Source organism: Vipera berus (genome assembly GCF_964194415.1).
Source record: "Vipera berus genome assembly, chromosome: 2".
In the NCBI taxonomy this organism is placed as follows: Eukaryota; Metazoa; Chordata; class Lepidosauria; order Squamata; family Viperidae; genus Vipera; species Vipera berus.
In genome coordinates, this window is record NC_138203.1 from 234663913 (window position 1) to 234689445 (window position 25533).

General features: G+C 39.0%; 1 protein-coding gene across 1 annotated transcript in view; it reads left to right on the forward strand.

The window, feature by feature from the left end:
* Window positions 1–25533, forward strand: part of COL7A1 (collagen type VII alpha 1 chain) — a gene marked incomplete at its 5' end in the record, with an annotated part of 122196 nt that overhangs the window by 93851 nt on the left and 2812 nt on the right. The window contains 34 exons of the mRNA XM_081319072.1: window positions 1256–1288; window positions 2936–2998; window positions 3084–3119; window positions 3257–3337; window positions 3971–4039; window positions 5763–5798; window positions 6933–6974; window positions 7070–7114; window positions 7246–7290; window positions 7790–7825; window positions 8326–8385; window positions 9073–9198; window positions 9970–10041; window positions 10199–10234; window positions 10551–10610; window positions 11396–11440; window positions 11523–11558; window positions 12598–12633; window positions 13213–13269; window positions 13689–13760; window positions 14779–14850; window positions 14946–14981; window positions 15083–15163; window positions 15910–15963; window positions 16410–16463; window positions 16554–16616; window positions 17336–17398; window positions 18601–18717; window positions 19888–19965; window positions 20469–20522; window positions 21597–21645; window positions 22622–22654; window positions 23154–23249; window positions 24618–24737. Of these exons, the coding sequence (XP_081175198.1) occupies window positions 1256–1288; window positions 2936–2998; window positions 3084–3119; window positions 3257–3337; window positions 3971–4039; window positions 5763–5798; window positions 6933–6974; window positions 7070–7114; window positions 7246–7290; window positions 7790–7825; window positions 8326–8385; window positions 9073–9198; window positions 9970–10041; window positions 10199–10234; window positions 10551–10610; window positions 11396–11440; window positions 11523–11558; window positions 12598–12633; window positions 13213–13269; window positions 13689–13760; window positions 14779–14850; window positions 14946–14981; window positions 15083–15163; window positions 15910–15963; window positions 16410–16463; window positions 16554–16616; window positions 17336–17398; window positions 18601–18717; window positions 19888–19965; window positions 20469–20522; window positions 21597–21645; window positions 22622–22654; window positions 23154–23249; window positions 24618–24737 (2056 nt within the window). The remainder of the gene's footprint in view (window positions 1–1255; window positions 1289–2935; window positions 2999–3083; window positions 3120–3256; window positions 3338–3970; window positions 4040–5762; window positions 5799–6932; window positions 6975–7069; window positions 7115–7245; window positions 7291–7789; window positions 7826–8325; window positions 8386–9072; window positions 9199–9969; window positions 10042–10198; window positions 10235–10550; window positions 10611–11395; window positions 11441–11522; window positions 11559–12597; window positions 12634–13212; window positions 13270–13688; window positions 13761–14778; window positions 14851–14945; window positions 14982–15082; window positions 15164–15909; window positions 15964–16409; window positions 16464–16553; window positions 16617–17335; window positions 17399–18600; window positions 18718–19887; window positions 19966–20468; window positions 20523–21596; window positions 21646–22621; window positions 22655–23153; window positions 23250–24617; window positions 24738–25533) is intronic.

The following is a 25533-nucleotide window of genomic DNA, read 5'->3' on the forward strand; positions in this document are numbered from 1 at the left end:
GCTTCCAATCTCTCTTTGGGCAAAACGTGTTTGGGCGCCTATGGGGCACTTGGGACAGCTCCACCCCCTCCCCCACCTGCCTTGCCTCATGGCGGTGGCACGGCACAGTGGGCCACGCAGCCTCCTGCTGTGAACAGCCACGAGGGGCCGAAGAAGTGAGCCCACGGCCAGGTGGGGTCCTGCTGGATGGGGCTGTTGGTGCCACCGCCACAGGGTGAGGTAGGTGTTGGGGAAAAAATAAAACATCCCCCCAAAATAAGACTTAATGGGTCTTTTGGTCTAAAAAAAAATTATAAGACCCGGTCTTATTTTTGGGAAAACACAGCTTGGAATGTTTGGAAAATGGAATTCTAATGGAAGTCCAATACATTTTATAGATAAGATGCCAGAGAATTCCACAATAACCAACCCAAAGTAAGTTGAATAGGAATGTGAGGCTTTGTCTAATTAGAGGAGTTAATCCCTTTCCATTCAGGAGATGCACAGATTGCCACTGTATCTCCTTAGCTAATGGTGTGCTTTAGTGTTAGAGTGAGAGTCATTATTCTCAGGTGGCTAACAACCTGTTGACTCTCCAGGTGCAGGCTAAGGGTCTGCTTCTTCAGCTTCAGAATCAGTGAAGCCCATAAAACATGGATACCCTCTGTGTAAGGAAGACATATCCCATCACTGCTCATTTTCTTTCTTTGGTAGTCTCCACATCCCTCTTAACTCTGCTTCAGGATCTTTGTTGTGACCAACTGTGGAACCAACTCTTTAGCAGCCACAGCTGCCTAGAATCCATTTTGAGTCACCAATCACTGTCCATTATTTCTTTCTTCAGTTTCTGTCTTCTTGCCTCCCAACTCTGTTCTCTTTACCAGAACATCAACCCTTGTTTCCTGTGAGGACATTTCTGTGAGAAAATTGTGTTCTTCTCTCACTATATCAGCTAAAACAATTGCGTGTGTGTGTGTTCATGTTGCCTGGTTGATCTTTAGTTGCTGCATATGGTCAAAGTTTTACATGCTTAATATTCTGAAAACAGAATAGTTCTGTATTTTTGTTTGGAAGAACCTATTTTTGGAAACACAGCATACATACCTATGTTATCCTATGAACAATATGGTTTCTAAAATTTAGCACAGAACTTCCAATGTTATGCTATGTGAATAACCTACATTATCTTCTGCAGAAATTGAAGCATTCAAAACTCAATTTTCTCTCAAATACAAATAATAATGTGAATTTTTCAGTTTTTATTTGTTATTTACAGGGAGATGTAGGAGAACCTGGGTCCAGCATACGAGTAAGTATCTTTTTAGATTTCCCAAATACACATTGTAGTAACTCAAAAATGTTGTGGCCTACTGCTATTTCAAGGATTTTTTCATTGTCAAAAAACTACAGATATATAGCTACAACCACAATTAGGATAGGAACTTCAGTCGTTAAGCAAAGCAGTTGTTAAGTGGAACATTACATGACTGCTTCACACAACAAGCACAATCCCAGCACTCCCAATTGTCCTCATTAAGTGATTGTGCAAGTCATTAAGCATTAAGGATTCTGGGGTGCCTCAGAAGAGATGAGGAAGACCCTGTGAGTCTCTACTCAAGAGCTGAAAAGCCTCCCTGCTGAAATCCAAGCAGGATTTTTAACCCTTGACCTCAAATACAATTGCACACAACCTCCCCCATTCCCTGAGGCACCCCATGCTCTTTTCCTTACTGTGCATTTTCTTTGCTCAGGAGCTGAAAATCCTCCCTGTGTCAGGACCCACCCCAAACCACGTCTTAGGAAGACAAAATTCTTGGAGTCAAATCTATTTCCAAAAAGAATCTTTACTATGACATGCTTGGTTGTAGGAATGAGACAGGACTTATATTATTCCACGAAGTAAACCCTTATAAAGAGTTCCTGGTTTAACCCCCCTTAACCCCATTTGGTCAGTCCCCCATCCTTTCTCTCTTATCATCCATCTCATGGGAAAAAGGAACTTAGGACCCTTCATGTTTTATTGCTGTCTTCCGTGACAAAACCCAGATGCTAGCCCCCCCTTTTGTTTCCCCAGTTCAAAAGGCTTCTCCTTTCCTTTGAAATGCCTATTGCCGGTTCAATACACATCTATTCTCTTCTCTTCGGGAGATGGCAGAATCCATGGAACAATGTTTGAAACATTCCATTTATGAATATGATATAAATGGATTCTGACACCCTGCTGAAATCCAAGGAAGATTTTCAGCCTCTGAGCAAAGAGAGACTCACATGCAGCCCGCACTGGGCATCCCCTACCTGCCTGATGCACCCTGTGCTTCTTAGCACTGCCTCTCCACTTTCTGCTTGGATTTTGACTCCCTCTCATCTCTAGGGGCTGCCTGAAAGAGCTGCCTGCTGAAGGAGTTCAGCTCCTTTCATGTGCGGAAGGGGGCTTTAACAGGCTGCAGGACCTTCAGGGTTTGAGCTCTATTTCTGCACTCCATCAGTGCTGTGCAGCTCACTCATGACAAGCAGCTCCCTCAGCCAGTCCCCCGAGATGAGACGGTATCTCTCAGCGGGCAAGAGCAGCTTGCAACCTTCCCTAACCCATTGACTTTCTGGGGAACCAAGCAAAGAAGAATGCAAATAGTGATCATGCGATTGTGAGGCGCTTTGGCATCCAGTTTTGTGAACAGGTTACCAATCACACACATCGCAATCATCTGACCAGATGTGTGATTTTGCAGCACTCTTTGATGGCCAGCACTCTTTCTGAGCCATTATATTATTGGACCATCATTAGACAAATGATCATAAGTCAAGGACTACCTGTACAGGTAAATTTTGTGGGTCTCCCTTCTAACAATTGATGTTTCCAAGTTCTGGGAAAGGATCAGGATGGGAAAGCTATGCAATAGATCTTATTGGATGCCTGTTGATAACTTTGATCAAAGTGATATATTTTTTTTCCTTGTAGGGTATGACAGGCCCGCCAGGAATTGTGGGACTCCCAGGACCAGCAGGATCCTCTGGGCCTGTGGTAGGTTGCAAATATCCTGCTTTAGTTTGAGAGAACTATTAAATTCCTGAGCTGATCCACATTTCTTGTTGGGTTTCTTTTTTAGGGTCCACAGGGCCCTCCAGGGTTACCAGGACAAGTGGTAAGTTGCTTCTGCTCCTTCTTCTTCTTGGCTCTTCACTTTTCCATGGGCCATCATTTCGTACTTTTGTGTCAAATTACTGTTTCTTCTTAATGAACCAGGCTTTGATGTTCATATGAACTGTAACTATTCACTAGGGTGAGCCGGGGAAACCAGGTGTACCAGGAAGAGATGGAGTGCCTGGAAAAGAAGGGGAGCCTGGAATGCCAGGGAAAATGGTATGTCACTGTGTGAAACTGCACAATTCTTCTCCATGCATTTAAGCAGATTGGAGGCCACCTAACTCCCTTAATTAGGGTGGTGAGCAGTGAAAAATACAAACCACGCCCATCTGGGGGGAAAAAGACAATTCCTCACACAAATAACATTCTACAGGGGCACAACCATTCTTCTCCAAGACCTGAGAAAAGAACTAGGTTTTCAGAGATCTCTAACATCAGCGCATTGGGAGCGCACAAATCTCAGCAGTGGAAATACTATTCCACAGAACAGGCGTCCAATCGAGAAGGCAAACCTCCTGGGTGTTTACATTGTTTGAGGAAGGAAGGCTACATCCACTCTGCTTGATCATACAAGATAGGCAGAAAATATTAGACGTAAGCAGTCTTGCAACTTGATTTTTAAAACAAGAGTGACACTAAATCAGAGAGATGATCTCATACGTCAACCAAAGTCACAGGTTAGAGAGAAGGGTAGCATACACATTTGATAAATAAATGAACTGAATATAATGGGGCTTGTCTCTAAACAAACATGGACAGGACTGCATCGCCTGTGTGGGATGCAGCAACCTAGCGTAATCTCTGCTTCTGTTATAAAGGGGAAAAATGTTCTTGTTAATTGCTTTGTAGGGTATTTCAGGGTCTTCAGGACCTGCCGGTCCTAAAGGGGAGCCTGGAGATGCTGGGTCCCCAGGTCAGGTGAGAGGCAACCTTTCCTTTCTTTATCCTTGATGGACAGCTTGCATGTTTTCTTTTTGCTCCCTTCTCTGGTTAGTAAGTTTTTTAAAAAATAATTTTTTTTTGCTTTAGTTTCAGATTATTTAAAAACCTGATGGCCTGTCAAAACAATACATGTAGTCCTCTACCTTTGATCACAGTTGAGCCCAAAATTTCCGTTGCTAAGCAGGGCGGTTGTTAAGTGAGTGTGGCCCTGTTTTACAACCTTTTTGCCATATTCGTTAAGGGAATCATTGCAGCTAAATGAATTATATGGCCATTAAGTCAATCGAGCTTCCCCCGTTCCCCTTGACTTTGCTTGTCAGAAGCTGTCTGGGAAGGTTACAGATGGTGATCACGTGACCCCAAAACACTGCAGCCATCATAAGTACATGCTAGTTTCTAACCGCCCAAGTTTGATTACGTGACCGCAGAAATGCTGCAACGATTGTGTGAAAACCAGACATAAGTCACTTTTTTCAGTGTCATTGTAACTTCAAATGGTCATTAAATGAATGGTTGTAAGTCAAGGACCAGCTGCAGTTAAATTTTGTTTTTCAAACCAAACCTGATTAATAGCTCTACAATAATAGAACAGCTGTATTAAAATAGACCAAAGCCATTCCTTGACCAGTTAAATCCTTGTAGAACATTTCCAGTAGGAAATAAGTACAATGGTATCCTCCTACTAATGTTTCCCAATACTGGCTACTGAGAGGTAATATGACATCTCATCTAATAGAGGTGACATACTGTAAATATCACAATAGTTGTTATCCTCTATATTTTATTAGTTGTCTTCTAAGACAGATTTCATGGGCATCATGCACTTAAAAAAACTGATTTTTGCAATAGTCAAATTACATAATAATATAATCAAAGTCATCAATCTTTGTTCCTCTTAATTTTTTCTTTTGATATGTACTATATATTAATTATGTCAAACAATATAGACCTCTTAAACATTTTTAATATTAGCTATGTTGTGTGCTACTTTGATTAATCTTAAAATATGTTATTTAGTATGGACATTATAAAATATGTTGACAACTTATTATCAAAACAAATCTCTGAAACAATAATGAGGTTCTTTTCCATCATTTGCCAGGAGGTTATATGAACTAAGAAGGTACTGGACCATGTTCCAAGTTTTTCATGTTGACAAAATACATTTTTTCAGTAAATAAATAACCTGGGAGGTTTTTTTAATGGTGAATGTTGAAATTTATTTAGGGCTAAATATGATGCAAATGGTTTTTAGAATGGAAGAGATATATGCTTCTTTATTTCCAGTGTTTGGCATTCTTTAGGAGAGATTATAGAACCATTACATTTTGGGAACAACTATGTGGAGTGTATTTTTTGTTAACGGTAAAATTTTGATCCTTTGTTTTTCAGATCATTTTTTGAAGTATGGAAAACATGATAGCATCCTAGGATTTCTTTTTTATTACTATGTAGCTATTCCTTCCATTATTAACGTAATGATATAATTAAAGGACAGTCCTTTGTTATTAATTGCAGAAGAAAGTAGAAAAAGCGATTCATCCTTCTTTTTCCATTGTCTCAGAAACTGTTATTTTGCTTTTCTTAGCTACATGTAATTTCTGCATTCATTTTTAGAAAAAAAACCTTTATAGCAAACATTGTTTTGATACCATTTATTTATTCCTGTTAATCTTTCTTCTTAATCTGATTATTATAGACTATCGTGGGGCCTCCTGGAATGAAAGGTGAGAAGGTAAGCTAAAAATCCAGATAAATAGAGAAAATTAATATATTATTATTTGGGGCATAAGAACTTAGAAAAAAATCAGTTAAATATTCTTTGGTAGCTTCAAAATTTTCAAATTTTGGCTCACAACATTTTGCAAGGATTAGTTCTTGATATTTATAGTAATTTTATTAAAGATTATAATTACAATAGTACAAACTGAAAAAAGATAGAAGGATGAAAAAGAAGAGAAAGAAAAGAAAAAAGAATATATTAAAGAAAAAGAAAAGAAATATATGAAGAAGTGATTTCTCACCTTCATCACAAGTATAAAGAGTTTTAGTAACTTATCATCTCTTAAAATATAACAAATACTATATTCTTTTCTTCCCATTTCCCATCTGTTATCTATGAACAACTTAATGAAGCCTCATTATTTCAATGATAGCAGTGTTCCAATATCTCAGGGGCTGCCACAAAGAAGAGGGAGTCAAGCTATTCTCCAAAGCACCTGAAAGCAGGACAAGAAGAAACGGATGGAAACTAGTCAAGGGGAGAAGCAACCTAGAACTAAGGAGAAACTTCCTCACAGTTAGAACAATTAACCAGTGGAACAACCTGCCTCCAGAGGTGGTGAATGCTCCAACACTGGAGGTTTTTAAGAAGAGACTGGACAGCCATTTGCCTGAAATGGTATAGGGTTTCCTGCCTGAGCAGGGGGTTGGACTAGATGACCTCCAAGGTCCCTTCCAACTTATTATTATTATCATTATTATTATGTCAGCAAAACTCCAGTAAGGCTTAACAAAGATAACAACATATCTGTTTTAATCTTCATCAAATAAATCACAGGGTCAGCTCCACTTTTCAAAGCTGTCTTTATTCTGCCATTTCTTCCTCCAGAAGACACCAAATAGTAGCCCTTGAATGAAAATCTGATTTTATGATATAAGAAAATTTTGCTAGTATGTCTTATTTGAGACAATAGCTTGCTTTAGGCAGGTTTCTCTGGGAAGAACTTACATTCTATGAATGTCTGGCAAGTACATGAATTTTGCTAAATAAGGTGGTAAATTTTTGTACACTTTCTAGAAAAGCAAGCTTAAGCCCATCTGAATGGACATTAATATATTGATAAATTATATTCATGGTCTGTTTTAGGGTGAAGCAGGCGATTTTGACGAGGAACTTTTGAAGAGGCCAGTAAGTTGGCTTTTCATATTTTTTTCCCCATGCTTATTTCCTCCATTTCCAGGCAACTGGTTCCCGGGGCAGGTACTGATCTTTCTTCTTTGCAGGGTGTCAAAGGTGATCGAGGCATACCAGGTCCTCGTGGAGAGAAGGTAAGAAAACAGTTTTCCAGACAGGAACTTCAGCTCTCATTCTCCAGCATCTGTGAGCTTCACAGAAATATTTGTCTTTAATTCATTCTCAATGTTGACCTATCTAGATTATTTCTATATTTTTATAATAGGGTAATCCTGGAAGTCCGGGGATACCTGGAGATCCTGGAGAAGATGTAAGTATTTTGGAATGTACAATATAGTAATTGTATGATTGCAGAATCTGCAATGGCTTAGTAGAAATATAATACCCCATGTGGGTTTTGGCCAGATGAAAAGACTCAGTTGTGAAGAGTTATGATCTGAAAATGAATAATTATTTTTAAAGGAAGATATCCTAATTTAGTCAAATACACTAAAATATGCCTAATATTAAATCCCTTCCTGAAGAGGACTTTTACTGTTGTTGTTTTTTTAAATTTCAAAATAGAATCTAGACTGCAATATACTGAGACAACGTATTCCCAACACTAAATAACTTCTTGTGTTCAAGAGTTTTTACATATTAAAATTTGATCTCAAATACTTTTAATAGACTGTTTTCTCAGGAGATATGTTGGCTACTTGTCTTCTTTTCTGTTCTGATTCTGAAAGATTTCGTGTGCCTCCTTCTACCTTTGCGTTATTATCAACCATGGAAACAGTAATCTATGATATATTTCTGAATTTTAATAGGGAGTCAAAGGATCACCTGGGATCAAAGGAGAAAAGGTATATGGTGATTGTCATATATTTTGTTCCTGATTCTATAGAAGATATGTGCTTAATTTTTAAGAAGATTAAATAATACACAAAATACTAGAGTGTTTATTTTAGTCATTAATTCCAGCATAGCATTCTGAGAAATTTTCAAATCACGTCTTTCAAAGTATGGGTAGGAGATCACAGCATAGAGAGGAATGCCTATAAAAGAGCACCCAGGAATCGCTGTGTTTCTTCAGAAGTATAGCATGAACCTATTGTGTTTTAGGAAGAACTACGGGAGTTCTCAGGGAGTGCAGTCTGTGAGGAATGCTCCACCAGCATGGTTTATTCACATAATTTATGTATCTGTGCATTACATAATTTATGTATCTGTGCATTACATTGTATCTGTGCATTACTGCTAAGCTTTTAAGCCGCCCTGAGTCTTCGGAGAAGGGTGGGATATAAATGGAATTAAAATAAAAAAATAAATAAATAATTTTTTTTTCTTTCACTGTACCATTTAGGGTTCAGTTGGAATTGGCATCCAGGGACCCCCTGGACAGGATGGACCTCAAGGCTTAAAGGTAATTTCTTTTTCTATGCTACTGTCCCCAAATGACTCCATTCTTTTCTTCCCCTTATTTCATGATACACTTCTAACTTCTTATTTCATGATACACTTCTAAGGACTCCTCATTTTCAACTTTTTCAGAACTGTTGTTTGTGGACAGCTCCTGCAAAATTAAATTGGTGATTCTATACAGTAAGACAGTGGTTCTCAACCTTTTCTTCACCACAAACCCCCTATAAATACCTTTTGTGGCTACAGCCACGGACCACCAAGACTTAACTGAAGATTTAAATCATAACATTTCTTCAAACCTTCATGTATCCCCTGTGACGACATCACACACTCCCAAGGGTCCAAGGACCACAGGTTGAGAACCACTGCAGTAAAATAATTTTAATTTCTTAAAACTTACAACAGTAGATTGGAGATTTAATTTCTCAGATTAACCTTTAAAAGTTAGAATGTCTTGTTTCTGCATGCTATATCCTATATATCATTCTTATCATTCTTCACTTGGAGTTTTGGTCAAGTCAAGAAACATTTTCAAATCACTTAAATTTGAAAATGCTCAAAATGGGCAAGTATATTCGTGCATTTATAATTCTTTCTTCTCAAATGTTTGAAGAACAACGACAAAAAAGACTTGCAGCTTCTTAGCTTATTCTGACGCCTAACACCATGTATTGTGCTTTATTTTCAGGGAGATCCTGGTTTACCTGGCCTACCAGGCCCACCTGGTTCACCAGGTGCAGTTGGAACTCCTGGCCAGGCTGGTCTGAGAGGAGAAAATGGAATGACTGGCCAACCTGGACCCCCAGGAGAGAGGGTAAGGTTGATAATTGCTGTTGTCATCCAATCCCATGGCCTGGTGTGTTCTCTGAATAAAGGAATAACAACCTCTCTTGAATCCACATTGAATTAGTATTCCATCACTGATTATTCCTCTTTTTCATGAGGATTGCTCTCTTGTTCTGGATTTCTCCATAATGATGAGTAGTCTTTATTTATTTATTTATTTATTTTATTTTATTTATTTAGATTTATATACCACCCTTTCCCAAAGGACTTTAGATTTGTTCTTTGTCTCAGCACTCAACCTAGGGCTAAAGACAAATGTCACATTACTTTAACTGATTCACTAGGTTTTATGCATATGGGAAATTCTGGGTCCTTGGCCCAAATGCTGAACTCTGTTCCTCCAATCTTCCTCCCATTCTGTCCTCAACGTTATTCTGTTACTCCAATCCTCATCCCATTCTGTCCTCCACTTTAAAGTTGAAGAAACTAACCATGTATAACTGATAGAAAGAGAATGCCTTATGTCAGGGGTAGGCAACCTCGGCTCTTTTATGACTCATGGACTTCAACTCCATGAGTCATAAAAGAGCCGAGGTTGCCTACCCCTGCCTTATGTCAATGATTTTTCCCCATAATGTACATTTATATCTTCCCCATATTTAAGTATAGGCCACCAGTGTGTAACTCTACTTATACAACCGGAATGCAGATTCCAAATAGATTTCATTAGGAGTAACATGAACCAGGCTTCTCCTGTTTGGACTTAAGCCTCTGGATTGAAAGATATTTTCCTTATTAGGGTTTGACTGGCTTCCCAGGGAGAGATGGTACTGCAGGGTCACCAGGTCCTCCAGGACCCCCAGGACCACCAGTAAGTAATGAGGGGGTTGAAAAGCAGTTTAATGAGGACTGTATGTACAGTCTGAATCATATCCTCTGTGTTGCATTGCTACACGCACATGTTCTTTGCTGTCTGAAATATTAATCTATTTTTATTATTCCCTTTTCTTATGATCGCTTTATTGTAGGGTACTTCAGGCACTCCAGGAGTAAAAGGTGACAAGGTAATCACATCTGTTTCTCTAAGATAACTTATTCTAATTTTTGCTTATTCTGCAATCAGTCATTTTTTGGATTTACCATTAATAAATGAGGTTTTAACCTTCAAAATATAGAGATTAAAGGAATACTAAGGAGCCTCTACTTCCTGCATAGCTACTATTTCTAGAGAGCTTTTTATTTTTTATTTTCTTTTCTTTTTTAAAAAATCATTCAGTTCTGATAAAGCTTACGTGCCTAAAAATAATTCAAGAAAGATGCTGGAAATAGCAACAGAATCCACTGATAGGTCTTTCCTTTTGTCATATTCTGCTTTTTTAGGGGGATACAGGTATTGGACAACCAGGACCTAGAGGAGAACGAGGAGATCCAGGATCTCGGGTAGGTATTTTACCCTGACTCTTAACATCATGATCCAGGCATGGTGATATTGTATGGGTGTGTAAAATATCTTGAATTATTTGAGTGCAAAACTTGACGAAACTCCTCATTTCAAAATTAAATTTATTCAAGAGAAGCAAGATAGACTTCTTTTTCTTTTTTGAGATTGAGATGGAGTATTCCAAAGTTCGCACTGTTTTCACCTCTGAAGATTTCTTAAGTTTTTGAAGGCAGTCTGTTTCTCAATCAAAAGAACAGTTTCAAACTGGAAAAAAGAGAAATTTTGACAACTCAGAGCCCAGAAGTTTGAAACATGATGTGTGTTGCATACTCTTATGCTGGAATTCTAATCATATTTGACCAAAAACAAAAGATGAGTGCACAGAACTAACTGTGCTAGATATTCCATGGTCTGAAGCAGAAAATATTTACTAGCAGTACTGTAATATCTAGTTTTTCCTCCTATTGAGGCAAAGAATGGATATTTAGATTTTTGTAAACTAAAATTGGTTAGAGATTCTATCCCAATATAATTTTGGGTGAAAACAAATATTATTAAAATATTCAAAAGCCATACTTTATAAAAGCATTTCTCCATTCAGAAAAGGACTGTGAAGTTTAAAATGTTGGAATAAAATATGAATTTTAGTGTGTCATTTTGGGATTTATCAGCTGGCTGAGTTTTATGGGAAATTCCCAGCTTTGTCTTGATGTACAGTTGTCCCCCTCCTCTGCCCCGGTTATTCTTTTGTTCTATTATGAATGTTTTATTTGTCTTTCCTCAGGGTGAAGATGGGCGCCCAGGTCTGGAGGGAGATCGGGGGCCTGCTGTAAATATCTCAGTCTTCTTTCCTCTGTTTTATCTGGTCCTAAGCATAAACATTTTGCATTTAAGCATTCTTTTGTCTTTAGGGCCCTCCAGGAAACAGAGGAGAGAGAGGTGACAAAGTAAGTAAGAGTGGGGTGGGGCAGTTGTTAGGAGGAGTAGAATGTTCCTGCTCTGTCCTATTTTTAATGCTGAAAAATAAAATCACTTTTCTTAGGCATATGGTGATAGCCTACAATGTTGGGTTGAAAATATATTAAACCATGATGTTGTGACTTTAAGATGTTAATTGGCCAATGGGTGTGTAAGTGTTCTCATGGCCATAAGAGGGAGCTAGGAACGTAGCTTCTCTCTCTCTCTCTGAATTCACTGCTCTCTACTATTACTGTTTTTGCTCTGTTTTGCTATACTGTTGGTTTACTACTGTGATAAACCTGTACAACTGTGTATTGACCTCTGGACTGGTAAGAAGACTTTGTATTTTGGATTATTCCTTGGACTGTTGCTATTGTGTATGACCTGGACTGTTTATTTTTGACCGTGCATTTTTGTTCTTACACCACCTCAAAAGTAAAATACTTTTTGTTCTTCACAACTCAGTGTACTCTTGTGGTTACTGTGTGACTCTTACTGCACTCAGTACCCTTCCTTGTCTGTGCAACTCTTTGGTAGCACAAGGAGACCTCTGCACAACAATTCTTAACAACTTTATTAATACAATTTTAGCTTTGGAATGAGTGAAGAAAAGTAACTAAACATCTGGCATTTCCTGTTCCCAAGCACCTGTTATGCTGCAAATCTGAATTATGTCAAAAGAAAACACCTTTTGGATAGACAAAGAATCAGCCTGTAAAACATGCATAATTACAGTGTCCCCTTTCCCTTACATTGCTTATCTAGTCCTCATAATAAGTTGGCTGCTTTTTAAGCAAGCACCCAGGCCACAGTGAGTTTTCAAAATATCCCTACCAAAGTCTAACTCTTTAGATTCCTGGAGGCAAGGGCTTATTATCTTAGTTTCTGCTGTGAAATACCATTTATTATAATTATTAGCCTTAATACCAACCATCTATATATTTATAATCCAACTGATCTAAGAGTGCTAGATCATTGACAATAATTATGTAAATTAATTTATAATTATACTTTTTTTTCTCTTAGGGTGACATTGGGCTTATGGGGTTGAAAGGAGACAAAGTAAGTATCACAGTTTTGGAAAGATTAAGTTGTGATTAGTGGTGATACCTGTGCAGTGCCAAAATAAACTTTTTTGGCAAGTGGGCAGCCTTAGAAAATACATGACTGAACAAAAAAACTCTTCAAAGCAAGCCAGCATCTATACAAGCCCACTGACAAAGTTATAGCAAAAAAATATTTTCATCTGATAGACATTAGCCTAACCTTGAAAAAGATGCAAGAAATCTCCAAGTCCCTACTTTTACCAAATTGCATTATTTGAAGGGAGAAGGCATTCAAACTCAATCACGCAGAGATTTTGCAGGCAAAAGTTGCAAGGTTGAGTCTTGGGTTTCTCCAGGTAGGACTAGCAGAAATTATGACATGAATCCCTGATCATTTCCTGGCTGTGAGGTAATTGATTACTTTTCCCAGAATTTATTTATGGGTTGGTTTTTGCCATGTTTCAAACAAAATATTTTATTATGGAACAGTTGATATTTGTACTACAGAAAAATTGTATTAGTTCAGAGCAGAAATGAAAACAGAACAATTGAAGTATTTAGAATCTTCTTGATTGTCATATTTTCTCAATTATAGGGAGATACTGTCATTGTGGAAGGCCCACCAGGTCTGCGAGGGAACAAAGGAGAACCAGTAAGTAATATGGCACACAAAAACTCTAATTTCTGTTGTAGTTAAATGGCATAATTTGTTTTTTTTTAATTCTCTTTTTAAAAATCAATCTGTATGCTCTTCCATAATAGCACTTCAACTTTGTTATTAATTCTCTTGCCAATGGTTTTTTTCCCCCCTTCCATTCAATTGTGTCTGATTCTGCCTGGACAAGTCCTTGTAGTTTTCTTGGCAAGGTTTTTCTAAAGTTGTTTGCCCGTTGCTTTTTTTCGAGGGCTGAGAGAAAGTGACTGGCCCAAGGCTACCTATCTGGCTCCATGCCCAAGGCAAGATTAGAATCCACAGTCTCCCAGTGTCTATCCTGGAACCTTAACCACTATATCAAACTGGCTCTCATTAATGATTTAAAAGGTATATTTTTTTCTTTTGCACTTTCCTAGGGAGAACGTGGCCTAAAAGGAATGGAAGGGGACAAGGGTGACAAAGGAGATCACGGAATCATTGGAGAGAAGGTACTGGGTCAGATCTTTGGGCTGCATTTATCACCATAGGCAAGGCATTCAGATTGTGTCAAGCAGGTAAGAGAGCAGGCAAAGGCCCATCTTTTGCTGTATCCCACACAGATACGGCAAGAGGCTGGCTCCTCAAAAGTGCTAAAATTCTTCCTAAAAATTCTGCACACTCTAGGGCAGGGGTCCCCAACCCCCAGTCCGTGGGCTAGTACCGGGCTGCGGCATGCCAGCAACCGGTCCACACAAACAAGCAAAGTCCCATCCGCGAGATGCAGGCAGCACACAAAACCTCCGGTCCACGGAAAAAACCTCTCTCCACGAAACCGATCCCTGGTGCCCAAAAGGTTGGGGACCTCTGCTGTAGAGGCACTGAGGGCTAAAGGGACCAGTGCCTGTATTAGAGTGCAGAAGATGAGTTAGAGTGAAGGAATTGGTAAGGTCAATGACATCTCTGTGCATCACCTGAAAGCATTCCATACAGAACCTTTTCATCCTGCAGGTTTCAAATGTCCTAGCTGAATTTTGTAACTTTTTTCATTGGAAGGGGTGGGGCATAGTCAAAAGGCAAAATTAAGTCTTTTCAAAGCTCACACCCACTTTTTGTAGTTCCCGACAGTTCTGGTGCTGCTGCAGAGTTTTCTGTTTGCTCATTGTGTCTCCGAGTTATGAAACTCTGCATGTTGCCAGATATTTATTAATCTACATGAATATGTGTAGATCGCTACTGAAAAAAGCAGTCTGTATATTTAAGTGTATCTCGTCCATCTATCTACCAAAACAGGACTTTCTGGAATACTGTACAAGAGCACAATTCAATAGAGAATCCATTAAAAGCATTATGCCAAGTTTCATATGAAGAAGAATTATGAATACTTTCTTTTTTCTTGAACACAGGAATTAGATAGGCATTTCTGTCTCTCTCTCTCTCTCTCTCTCTCTCTCTCTCTCTCTCTCTCTCTCTCTCTCTCTCTCTCTCTCTGACACTCATGTTTGTCTGTGATTTTCAATTTTAACTTAGGGAGTAAAGGGTGAACAAGGTGAGAAAGGATCCACAGGCTTCCCTGGTGCACGAGGACCCAGTGGGCAAAAGGTAAGAGATTATTTCTTCATTCATGGTTGCGTATCTACTGGATGGTTTCATTTTCCGATCAGGTGTCTACATACTGGCTGTTTTCCTTTACACAGGGAGAAATTGGTAAATCAGGAGAACCAGGAGAGCCGGTGAGTGCTCTTTATGTGTTGCTGCTTCTGCCTACAATTGTACAGTTCCATGTATCACTTTGCCTTCATCTTTATTTCTCCATTCATCTTTATTTCTCCAGGGTCAGTCTGGAAAGGATGGTATTCCTGGAACCAGAGGGGAGAAAGGAGAAATGGGACCTATTGGAATGCGAGGCCCAAAGGTGCGATCTACCATGGTTATTTTTTATCTTCTTATAAGTTTAAGAGATTCTCTCCAGGTCATATAGAGCTGATCTCAAAGATTTGTAAAGCTGATGCAGGGAGAGGAACATATTAGCTCAGAAAAGAGCTACCTGTACCTGTACAATGGAGTCAGAAGCTACCTATTCATGCTATAGTGGCACAGTGCTTAGAATGCAATACTGCAGGCTAATTCTGCCAACCGCCAGCAGTTCGATTCTCACGGACTCAAAGTTGACTCAGCCTTCCATCCTTCCAAGGTCAGTAAAATGAGGACCCAGATTGTTGGAGGCAATAAGCTGAGTCTGTAACTGCTTAGAGTGGGTACTGTGAAGCAGTATATAAGTCTTAAGTGCTATTGCTATTAGGTTTAACTGCAAAAAGAGCAGTCTAGCCCTTTTACCAACAAGGAGGTCTAACCTCTGCATGCCAGTTTGCATCATATTTCACAGGAGATAAAACCTTGGACAGAGGTTCAGGTTTTTTTTTAATCAGGCTTTTATTTTACTGATTTCTTGTAGATTTCAAAGTATTGTTTTATAAATTGTCATGGTAGCATTTGTAGCTTCTTTAATGTTTGTATTATATTTGATACAGGATTTTTGTTTCTTTTCTTTTCCTCTCTTCTTGTTTTTAGAAAAACATTCTAAAAATATGTACAATCAATCATTGGAGAAGTGCATCAATGTTATCTTTATTTGCGGTGCTCATTTTATTTCTGTTTCAGGGTGATCGAGGAATGAAAGGAGCCTGTGGCCAAGATGGAGATAAGGGTGAGAAGGTGATTGCCAGATTTACTCTTTGATTGCTTTGCATTATGAGACATTAAGCAAAAAACTAAAAAAAGATTTGTTTGTTTTTAAGGTGTATAATGATAATTTGGAATATTGTAAGAAAATGGAAAATGGGAATTGAAAATATACAGCCCTCTGAAGAGAGAATTCAAATTAACAGTAAAAAATAAATTATTTTTTTCCTTCTACTTCGGCTACCCTCAGGGTACATACAAGGCTTTCCTTCTTAAGGGGAAAATTGTGGACGTTTTCAAAGCATTGTTTCTGTATACGCAGAATCTGTATACAATAATTATTATGTAAATAATAACTTGGGGGATCTTTATCATAGTGAAGCCCCTCACTAAATAGAATAAGCCTGTTGCAGTTTTGGTGTCTACATTTCCTTTTGCCTTTCCCTTTCCAGCTAAAACTTTGTTCCCTTCTGTTCTAGGGAGAGCCAGGGTTACCAGGCCGAACGGGCCTTCTTGGAAGGAAGGGTGATCCTGTAAGTGTTTCAAGTGTCTTTCAATGTGGAAGTAGAGCCGGTCATATATTTGGACAGAACAGCCTATACCTTTTGCTTTTTTTTTCCTAGGGAGAGATTGGCATGCCTGGGGCCCCAGGAATCCCTGGAAAGGAAGGCCTTATTGGTCCAAAGGTATAGAATAATGAAAACATGATATAATAATATGTAGAAATACAGCATAGAATGGTATAGGGCAGACCTGGTTGGAGAATTCTGAGAGCTGAAGTCTGCTCCTCTTCACGTTGCCAAGGTTGAGAAACATTGGTATAGAGTAATGAGATTATATGGGAAGAAAAGTAAATGCTAGCTCTGCAAATGAAAGGTATATGACTCTAAGGAGCTTAATGGCTGCTGTCAAAGATGCCAATACTATGGAGTTCTGGGAATAGAGGTAGCCCACATTTGCTGTATATGCTAAGGTGTCAGTAGATCAGTACTGAAGTATTGATCGGGGGGAAAGGTTGTGAATATCTTGCCCCACATCCCAGAGAGGGTTAGCACCCACAATTCAGAGATTGAGGTTGCCTTATAATATTGTTGTCTGTGTAAGATTTGAACTTACATAGTTCAAATGTAAGTTGAGAACGGTGCTGTCTCCATTTTGGTTGGAAATGGTGCTGCCTCCATTTTGATTGGTTCAACCAATCACCAATAAATCAGCCTTTATGATTTTTGTTATCATGAAGTAAACTTTTTTGCATATGTAAGATACATACACCGATATGCATACATAAACACACACACACACACACACACACACACACATACTTGGGGGAGTGGGATATGACTAGATAATTTGCTTCTATACAAATCAAACCATTTTTATATTTATTTATTTATTTTCCTTATAGGGTGACAGAGGATTTGACGGCCAGAAAGGATCCAGAGGCGATCAGGGAGAAAAGGGTGAAAGGGTGTGTTATTCTTTCACTTAAAAATAATTGGGCGGGGAGGGGGGGGAATCAATACAATAAAATCTGCATACTTTTAAAATCCAGAAACAAAAGAAATGCCATGCTTTTAAAAGCTGTACTTGGAGATAAATAGATATAGATCAGTGGTGTCAAACTGCTGGCCCACGGGCCAAATGCGTATGGTGAAACCACGCCCACCCCTTTGCCAGCAATGGAAAAAAAAGTCGCAATACATTGCAACATGTCACGTGACGTTGCGAGTTTGACACCCATGATATAGCTGATATAGATAGATATGGGTATGTATAAATGAATACATAAAATCCTTACTTTGGATGAATTCATCTATTTAATTTGCTATCAAAGCAATAGAAATTCACAAAGTAATCTTTTGGTTTTCTATTTCAAACTGCCTAGATTTCAATCCCTTTGAGAGCCAGTTCTCACAATAGGAGAACTGTTTGAAACCAAACTTGTCCCACATTAAAACAACAGATGAAACAATTCCTACCCAAAAAATAGTAGTTTGAAACCTTGATTTCATTATAACTAGGGCTTGTATTTGATACACAGCAGTTGCTGGAATTCTTTTCATGATCACTTTTATTAGCTTTAGTCTTAAAATAAATCTTTGTATCAGAGTTTACTTGTGATACATTAAATTACTTGTGGTTATATCATCTTCTGGAGTCATTGTGCAATTATGTGCATAATGAGGATAATACAATCAGTAATGCTTATATGGTTCAATAAACCTGGTTTATTGAATTATACAAATAAGGGGATATCACTCAAAGTTAGAAGTCTTAAATGAGTTTTTATAGTATAATCCTTACTTGATTCATAGGGATCTTAAATTGAGATTACTTTTCCTTATGTATAGTCTTCTGCATGAAATCAGAAACAATCAACAGGATTGACAAAGCCAAAATTGTCTTGAACATTGCCTTCAAATGTTGTTTTTTTGCAAAAATATGATATAATAAAAAGAAATTTGCTCTTTTTAAATATTTATAAACAATTGTAACAAGATTGAAATACTCCATTCTGCAAAAATTAATCAAATGTTTAAATAGAAATTCTGTTCTGATTCCATACAAACACTAACCTAGTTAGCAGAATATTGATCCACACAGAAGCAGGATTAAATTTCTTTGCAAGCAAAATCTGTATATAAGAATTCTTCAAATCTCTATTGGTAGGGTACTCCAGGCATTATAGGTTCCCCAGGTCCTGTAGGAAATGATGGACCCCCTGGGCCTCCTGGTCCACCTGGCAACATTGGCCCGAAAGGCCCAGAAGGAATTCAAGGGCAGAAAGTAAGTATTTGCCATTACACTATTTGATTGTTATTGTCAAAATTCTAGGTCAAGGTTTCCCAACCTTGGCAACTTGAAGAGTGTGGACTTCAACTTCCAGAATTCCCCAGCTAGAATAGCTAGCTGGGGAATTCTGGGAGTTGAAATCCATGTGTCTTAAAGTTGTTAAGGTTGAGAAACCCTGTTGTATGTTATCATCTGCAGAAATGCCTGATAGAAGCTTTTATGTCCTGGTACTCCTTTTAATACAAATGATAAGCAAGTATTGCATTTTAATCTCAACGAAAGAACAATGTGGCTGGACTACACTTTGCCTTTTCCTCTTTTGCTCATTCCTTTCCACTCTAGGGGTGGACATAAACCAACCAACTCTAAGTCCAACCTTTAGTAGATTACTCCTATGCCAACCTTTAGTAGGAAGTAGATTCTTAGGCTCTTGGCTAATGATATCCTGGGCAAGGTGCAGCTCTCAAAATATAGGTGCTACATAGAAGTCCACCAGTGCTTGAGCCATCGCATTCTGGATCAGATGAGGCTTCCAAGGGGTCATCAAGCACAGCCTGCATAGGGTGAACTGGAGTCATCCAAATGGGAGATGATTGAGACATGAGCAGCTTTATGAAGAGCCCCCCAGTTTAGAACTGGTTATAACTGGTGCACAAGACATAGCTGCAAAGCCATGTGAGCTGCAGCTGTATCACCTGCTCCTTGAATAGGTGCTGTGAGTCCAGAGCACTCTGAATGTATGAATCGGTTCCACACAAAGACAAATGATATGCTAATCTCAGTTCTTTTTAAAAAGTAGAGTCCCTAGCTTTAAACCTATTTTCCTTCTCTTCTTCTTTTTCCATTTCTTCCAAGAAATAAAAACAAGGCAGATCGCTGTACTGAAAGCAATAAAACCTAAAATTAAACCATTAAAAGTGTCCAAAATAGCCCAGAGACCATTAGTATTATGATTTATCATCACTAACATCATTAGTATTATTCAAGTGGTGCACAGTGATACAGGTTGATAAAATGTACCCCTTCAAATACCGTTTCTGGGAGGGGAGGGAGGGAGAGAGGGAGAGAGAAAGTAAGGAAGGCTAGAGAAATGACCTATGAAATGACCCCACTTTGAGGGTCCTATGTGATGAGATGATAGATGTGCTTGGTTTCCTGTTGTAGGGTGAAAGAGGCCCTGCAGGTGAGAGAGTTGTAGGAGCGCCAGGACCACCAGGCATGACTGGAGAAAGGGGAGACCAGGTTTGTAAATACATTGTGAACTATCTTTACTTACCAGAATACTTTTGCTTTCGCTCCATCCCTATCTCTGAATTAAAGGAGGAGGGGGGGATGAGCAAACTCTAACTCAACAGCTACTTGGATATTCTTGAATATTTTTCCAAATATGTCCTGGCTATGCCATATATAATTGTGAAGTTTGTCTGTTCCAAATAGATTGAACAGAAACTCTTAGGTTCACATATTCATTGATGTCCATCCAGTTTGACAGAAGATTTAATGTGGTTGGGCATGCTATTTAAACCTACTGTGATTTCTTTAATAATCCATGGTGTGGCCTTATCTGTAAAACCAGTCAAAATTGGAATGATGTCAAGCTCATTTGTCTTTGTTGTTATTTTACCTATAGGCTTTATTATATTTTTTAAACAAATGAAAATGTATATCTCAGATAAATGAGCATATTTTTCAGCTCCAAATGCTCTTGACTTAATAACTTTGTTGGTTTGTTTGCATGTTGACAGGGAAGTCCAGGGCTTGATGGCTTAAGAGGAGAAAAAGGAGTACCTGGCATGACGGTAAGGGAAAAGGCTTTTCCAATAGAAAAGAACATTTGTTTATTGTTTTGGCCAGTTTTCTACTAGTGAATGAAATTGAAGGCCAGTCACATTCTGAATCAGAATCCTAAATCAGAATTGGGATGCTAAGCTTGTCATTCAGAAGGTCGGCAGTTTGGCGGGTCGAATCCCGAGTGCCATGTAACAGAGTGAGTGCCTGTTGCTCGTCCCAGCTTCTGCCAACCTAGCAGTTCGAAAGCACGTAAAAATGCAAGTAGAAAAATAGGGACCACTACGGTGGGAAGGTAACAGCGTTCCATGCGCATTTGGCATCTCATGCCGGCCACATGACCACGGAGACGTCCTCGGACAAGCGCTGGCTCTTCGGCTTTGAAACGGAGATGAGCACCAGCCCCTAGAGTTGGAAACGACTAGCACGTATGTGCGGGGGAACCTTTACCTTTACCTTTAAATTCATTTTAGGTGGCTGCAGTAGCAGTTTGTTCTTTCTTTGACAAAAGTTACATTTAATTAAGCACTCTTCTTGATTGCTCACATTTTCGAAGTCTCTCATCTGTTCTTTGCTTTGACCCGGAGGCTGCTTTGGAAGGTTTTGATGAAGGAAATGGAAGGGATTATTCCCCACATTTATGGAGGACTAGACAGAGTACCGCCTTGGGAGCAGACCTTGCCCTTTGAAATATCCTTCCCTTTGAGATATAGCAGGCCCCTATCCTTCTCTCCTTCTAGAAAGCCTCAGAGTGCTGGTTCCCCCCACGTGCTTTCGGGTACAGTAAAGTTGTATATTGATGGTGTGGCGATGTAGTTGAGGGGGATATAGGGAGTGTTTATTATGATTTTATGTGGGTCTTTTTTGCAGTTTTTATTGCTGTTTTTGCTTGGGTAATGGTGCATAATATAAGTAAACAGTCATAACGTAAACACATTACACTTTAAGAAATAAATGTATTATTGCTTTATAATAAACTGTCAAGAGTCCATTTGGATTGTGGTGGGGTATCTGTGCACTCAATAAATAAATGAATGAATGAAGAGCAGTTTAGCTTGTTAATATTTGCTCTGTGCTTTTTGCAGGAAGAAGAGGTCCGACAATTTGTCAGGCAAGAGATGAGTCAACATTGTGGTAAGGCCTCCCCTAAGGCTAACTGGACTCTTCAACCCTGTCATTTCCCCTCTATAGACTCTTCATATCCATATTCTCATTTTCTTGTAAACAGTTTAGCTTATAACTGCCCTGGACAATGCTGAAGCATAGTTGTTCAATGGGATGGCTATGCCTTGTGTTTTTCAAATGCTCTTTTTAGGAGTGTGCTGTTTGATCCAAATCACTCAGTAGGTTAGAAATCTGGGATTAGAATCCATTTTATTTTTTAAAAACTGGATGTGTGCTTACTGGGGAAATTGCAGACGTGTTTGCAGCAGTGGGGAGGATTTTGGATGTACTGTTTCCTCCAGGGCTGTTCAAAATCCTGTACCATATCTAGTTGTTCTTGAGGAAAACAAATCTGATACTCCTACCTTGTTTTTTATACACACAAGAGGCAGCTAGAGACAATTTCTGTAGGGAAAAAATGGGAAATCAGACATGAAGTTTTTCACAGGACAAGCAGTGTTTGTAAAGAAAAATCCTCAAAGTGTAACTTGTAAGAAAGTACTGTTGAGAATGATACTTATGTGAAAGAAAATGATAGGCTTTATTTAGGAACTAACATCATGATACATAAGTTATCAAAATCTATCTATAACTAAGTTCTTTTTGTGTGACCCCACCGTTATGGAGAAAGAATGAATTATTGAGAACTTGAACTGCACAGATCAAAGACAAAAGAAACTATGACATGAACTTCCTTGTTTTTCTTTGAAGATGCTTTGCTTCTCATCCAAGAAGCTTCTTCAGCTCCGACTGAATGGTGGGGAATGGATGGTGGAGAATGGATGGCGGGGAAAGAGCTGAAGAAGCTTCTTGGATGAGAAGCAAAGCATCTTCAAAGAAAAACAAGGAAGTCCAGTTGCCTCCGGAAAAAGTATCTTTGGGACAACTATAACCTGGGTGACTGAGAATCTCCATAGACATGGATTGTTTCTGTTTTTCATTTCAGCTTGTGGAAGCCAGTTCTCTGTTTCTGAACGGCGTAAGTATTTTGGATTATTATGAACTGTCTTCCTTTCTGCAGTACTTGTAATCTGAGACATTAATAAATAGGTGTCCAATATATCACTGATAAATATACCCAGATATGCAGAACATTTGATTAATACAGATTCAACAGAGCAGACAGAGCTGATCTACTGTAAAGGAAGGTGTGAAATGTGTACAGTTTACAAACATTTAGCACCCACAAGTATGGATGAAATCAGTATTCTTTCAATCAGTAATGACAATAGATGGAAACCTTGGAGAATAAGTTGTTTTGTATTACTCATTACATCAGCTTTATTTGAGAATTGTCTCCTCTCTACATACATAATTTATTACTCACTAACTTTTATAGAAAAAGTCAAAAGGAGATAGGTCAAGGTTCTTGAACTTTGGATGGAGGTTTCTTCTCTTGAAGTGGGGAGGTAAACATGTGCTAATTATTTTATGGCAGTTATGTGTCTATTTAGGTTTGCATTGTGGCTTCTTCCCAGGTAATATCCCCAATGATCCATCCACCCAGCCATACTCATCTGTTAAAGCTCAAATTATCCCTGTGCTTAAACTGTCCCATGCTGAGGAAGAAGAAGGTGAGTCTTGTTTCTTAGTATTGTTCCTTTTTTTTCTTGCACACATTGTGGGCTTCTTGATATTATCATGCATAAAATGTTTGCTGTCATGTTCTCCCAGGAAGAATTAAATATTTTCACCTTTTCCTTTCAGTCCACTTTGGAATTCCAAAGTAGAGTGCACTTTGCAAGCCAGGCATTATCACACTGACAATCTATTCTTCTATTGGAAGCAAGAGGCAGGATATGATTAGTTTTGTTCTACTTGGAACAAAATGAGGACTCAGGTTGGTGGAGACACTATGCTGACTCTGTAAACCACTTAGGGAGTACTGTAAAGCACTATGAAGCGGTGTATAAGTCTAAGTGCTATTGCTATAATAGCTTATGAAAAGGAAGGTGGGTTGCAAATACCATTCTATAGATAAAAGCCAGGAGAAATAAGAATAAGTAGTGGTAATGTAATATTGCTCAATTCATAATAATATGTCAGATACAATTATATAAAATGAAAAAGAAACATAAAAATGCAGAAAAAATAGCCATCAAGCCAATTGACATTCACAATTTATACTGCCCTAGAATCATCTGGGAGTGCCTTTGAAAATCACTCAGAAGCTGTGGCTGGTCCATAATGCAGCAGCATGGGCAATATTGAACATGTTTTCTTATTTATTTATTTATTTATATTTTATTTTAATTCCATTTATATCCCGCCCTTCTCCGAAGACTCAGGGCGGCTTACAAACTTAGCAGTATGCCCATATAACACCTTTGCTCTGTGAGCTGCAGTAGTTACTGCAGTAGGCTTCTAGCTACAATTCAAGGTGCTGGTTATCACCTACAAAGCCTTCATGGCAGAGTGCCAGGTTATCTAAAAGGCCATTTGGCTTTCATGGTTTCTGCCTGGCCCATACGATCAAGCAATGTTGGCATGCTCCATGTCTCTTCCATTGTAATGTCACTTGATGGGACCCATAGAGCATGTCTTCTCTGTTGCAGCACCAGCCCTCTGGAAAATCATCCCTGCTGAGGTTTGTTTGCCTTTCATTGTGGTTGTATTTAAACAGCATTGAAAATCTGCTCTTTTGCCAGATCTTGTGTTAGAGTATTTGACAGGCCCCTTTAGGCTGGGAAGGATTTGTTCCCCATAGTAATTGCTGCACTTTTAAAAATGTTGTTTTCCTTTTTTGTTTTAATCTGTAAACTCATTTTGATATTGGGTGGCCTACAAATTTAATACCTTCATAAATAAATAAATTTTCCTTTCTAGGAATACAGCTGTTAAGTATGCCCTACCTCATTGGACTCAACATAATTGTTGTTCCTTCATTGCCATCAAATCTTCCTTACGTGAGATCTTTTGAATCCACTATCTCTATTTTGTAGGGAGCCAGGAACGAAACATATTGAAAGCAAGTGAGCCTGAGTATGAGTATGTCTACACAGAGGAAGACTATGAAGAGGGCCTGGTAGCAGATGGGACTGAAACTCCTATGTTGAGGGATGGTGAGTTACATTAGTCTTTGATGTGTCTTTGAAGGATTGGTGCGTGCCTGTGGTTTACTCTGTGGATAGTGAAAGGTTGAAAGCCTGAACTCCTTTTGAAACTTGTGGAAGTGATTAGTAAGAGTGCAATCATTCATAGGCTACTTGGTAACCTCTATGAAATAAGTAATGGCTTTAAATCTACCCTACCTCGTTGACCTTGGCTGAATATGAAAAAGTTAAGCAGGTCAGATCTGGGACACATCAGGCACTTTAAGCCAGAGCTTTTCAACCGGTGGTACACGTACCACCAGTGGTACACAAATACCTGGCTGGTGGTACGCGAACCCTAGCTAATTGTAGTGGGGGCTACAGCTGATACAGCCACCAAGTAGCATGGATCAGCTGTAGCCCGGCACTGATCCTGGAGCTTCAGTAAGCAAGCAGCATGTTTTCCAGAAGTGCAAGCAAGTGAGCTAGGCAGGAGCCCAGGATCAGGGTCTGCAGCTACAGCTGAGCCGTGCTTCTGCGGAGCCACCCAGAAGCAAGGATCAGCTGTAGCTGCACACGCCGATTCTGGGCTCCTCCCCAGCTCGCTTGCAGAAAACATGCTGCTTTCAAGTTGCATTGTCCCAGGGAGTTCACATGATCCCCTTTTCTGACCTTCTGAGAAGCAAAGTCAAGCCAGATTCAGTTAAACAGCTCTGGGACTAACTTAACAACTGCAGGGATTCACTGAACAAATATGGCAAGAGAAATACGTAAAATGGGGCAAAACGGATCTGCGAGCATGCGCACAAGGCTCTCAGCGACGGCA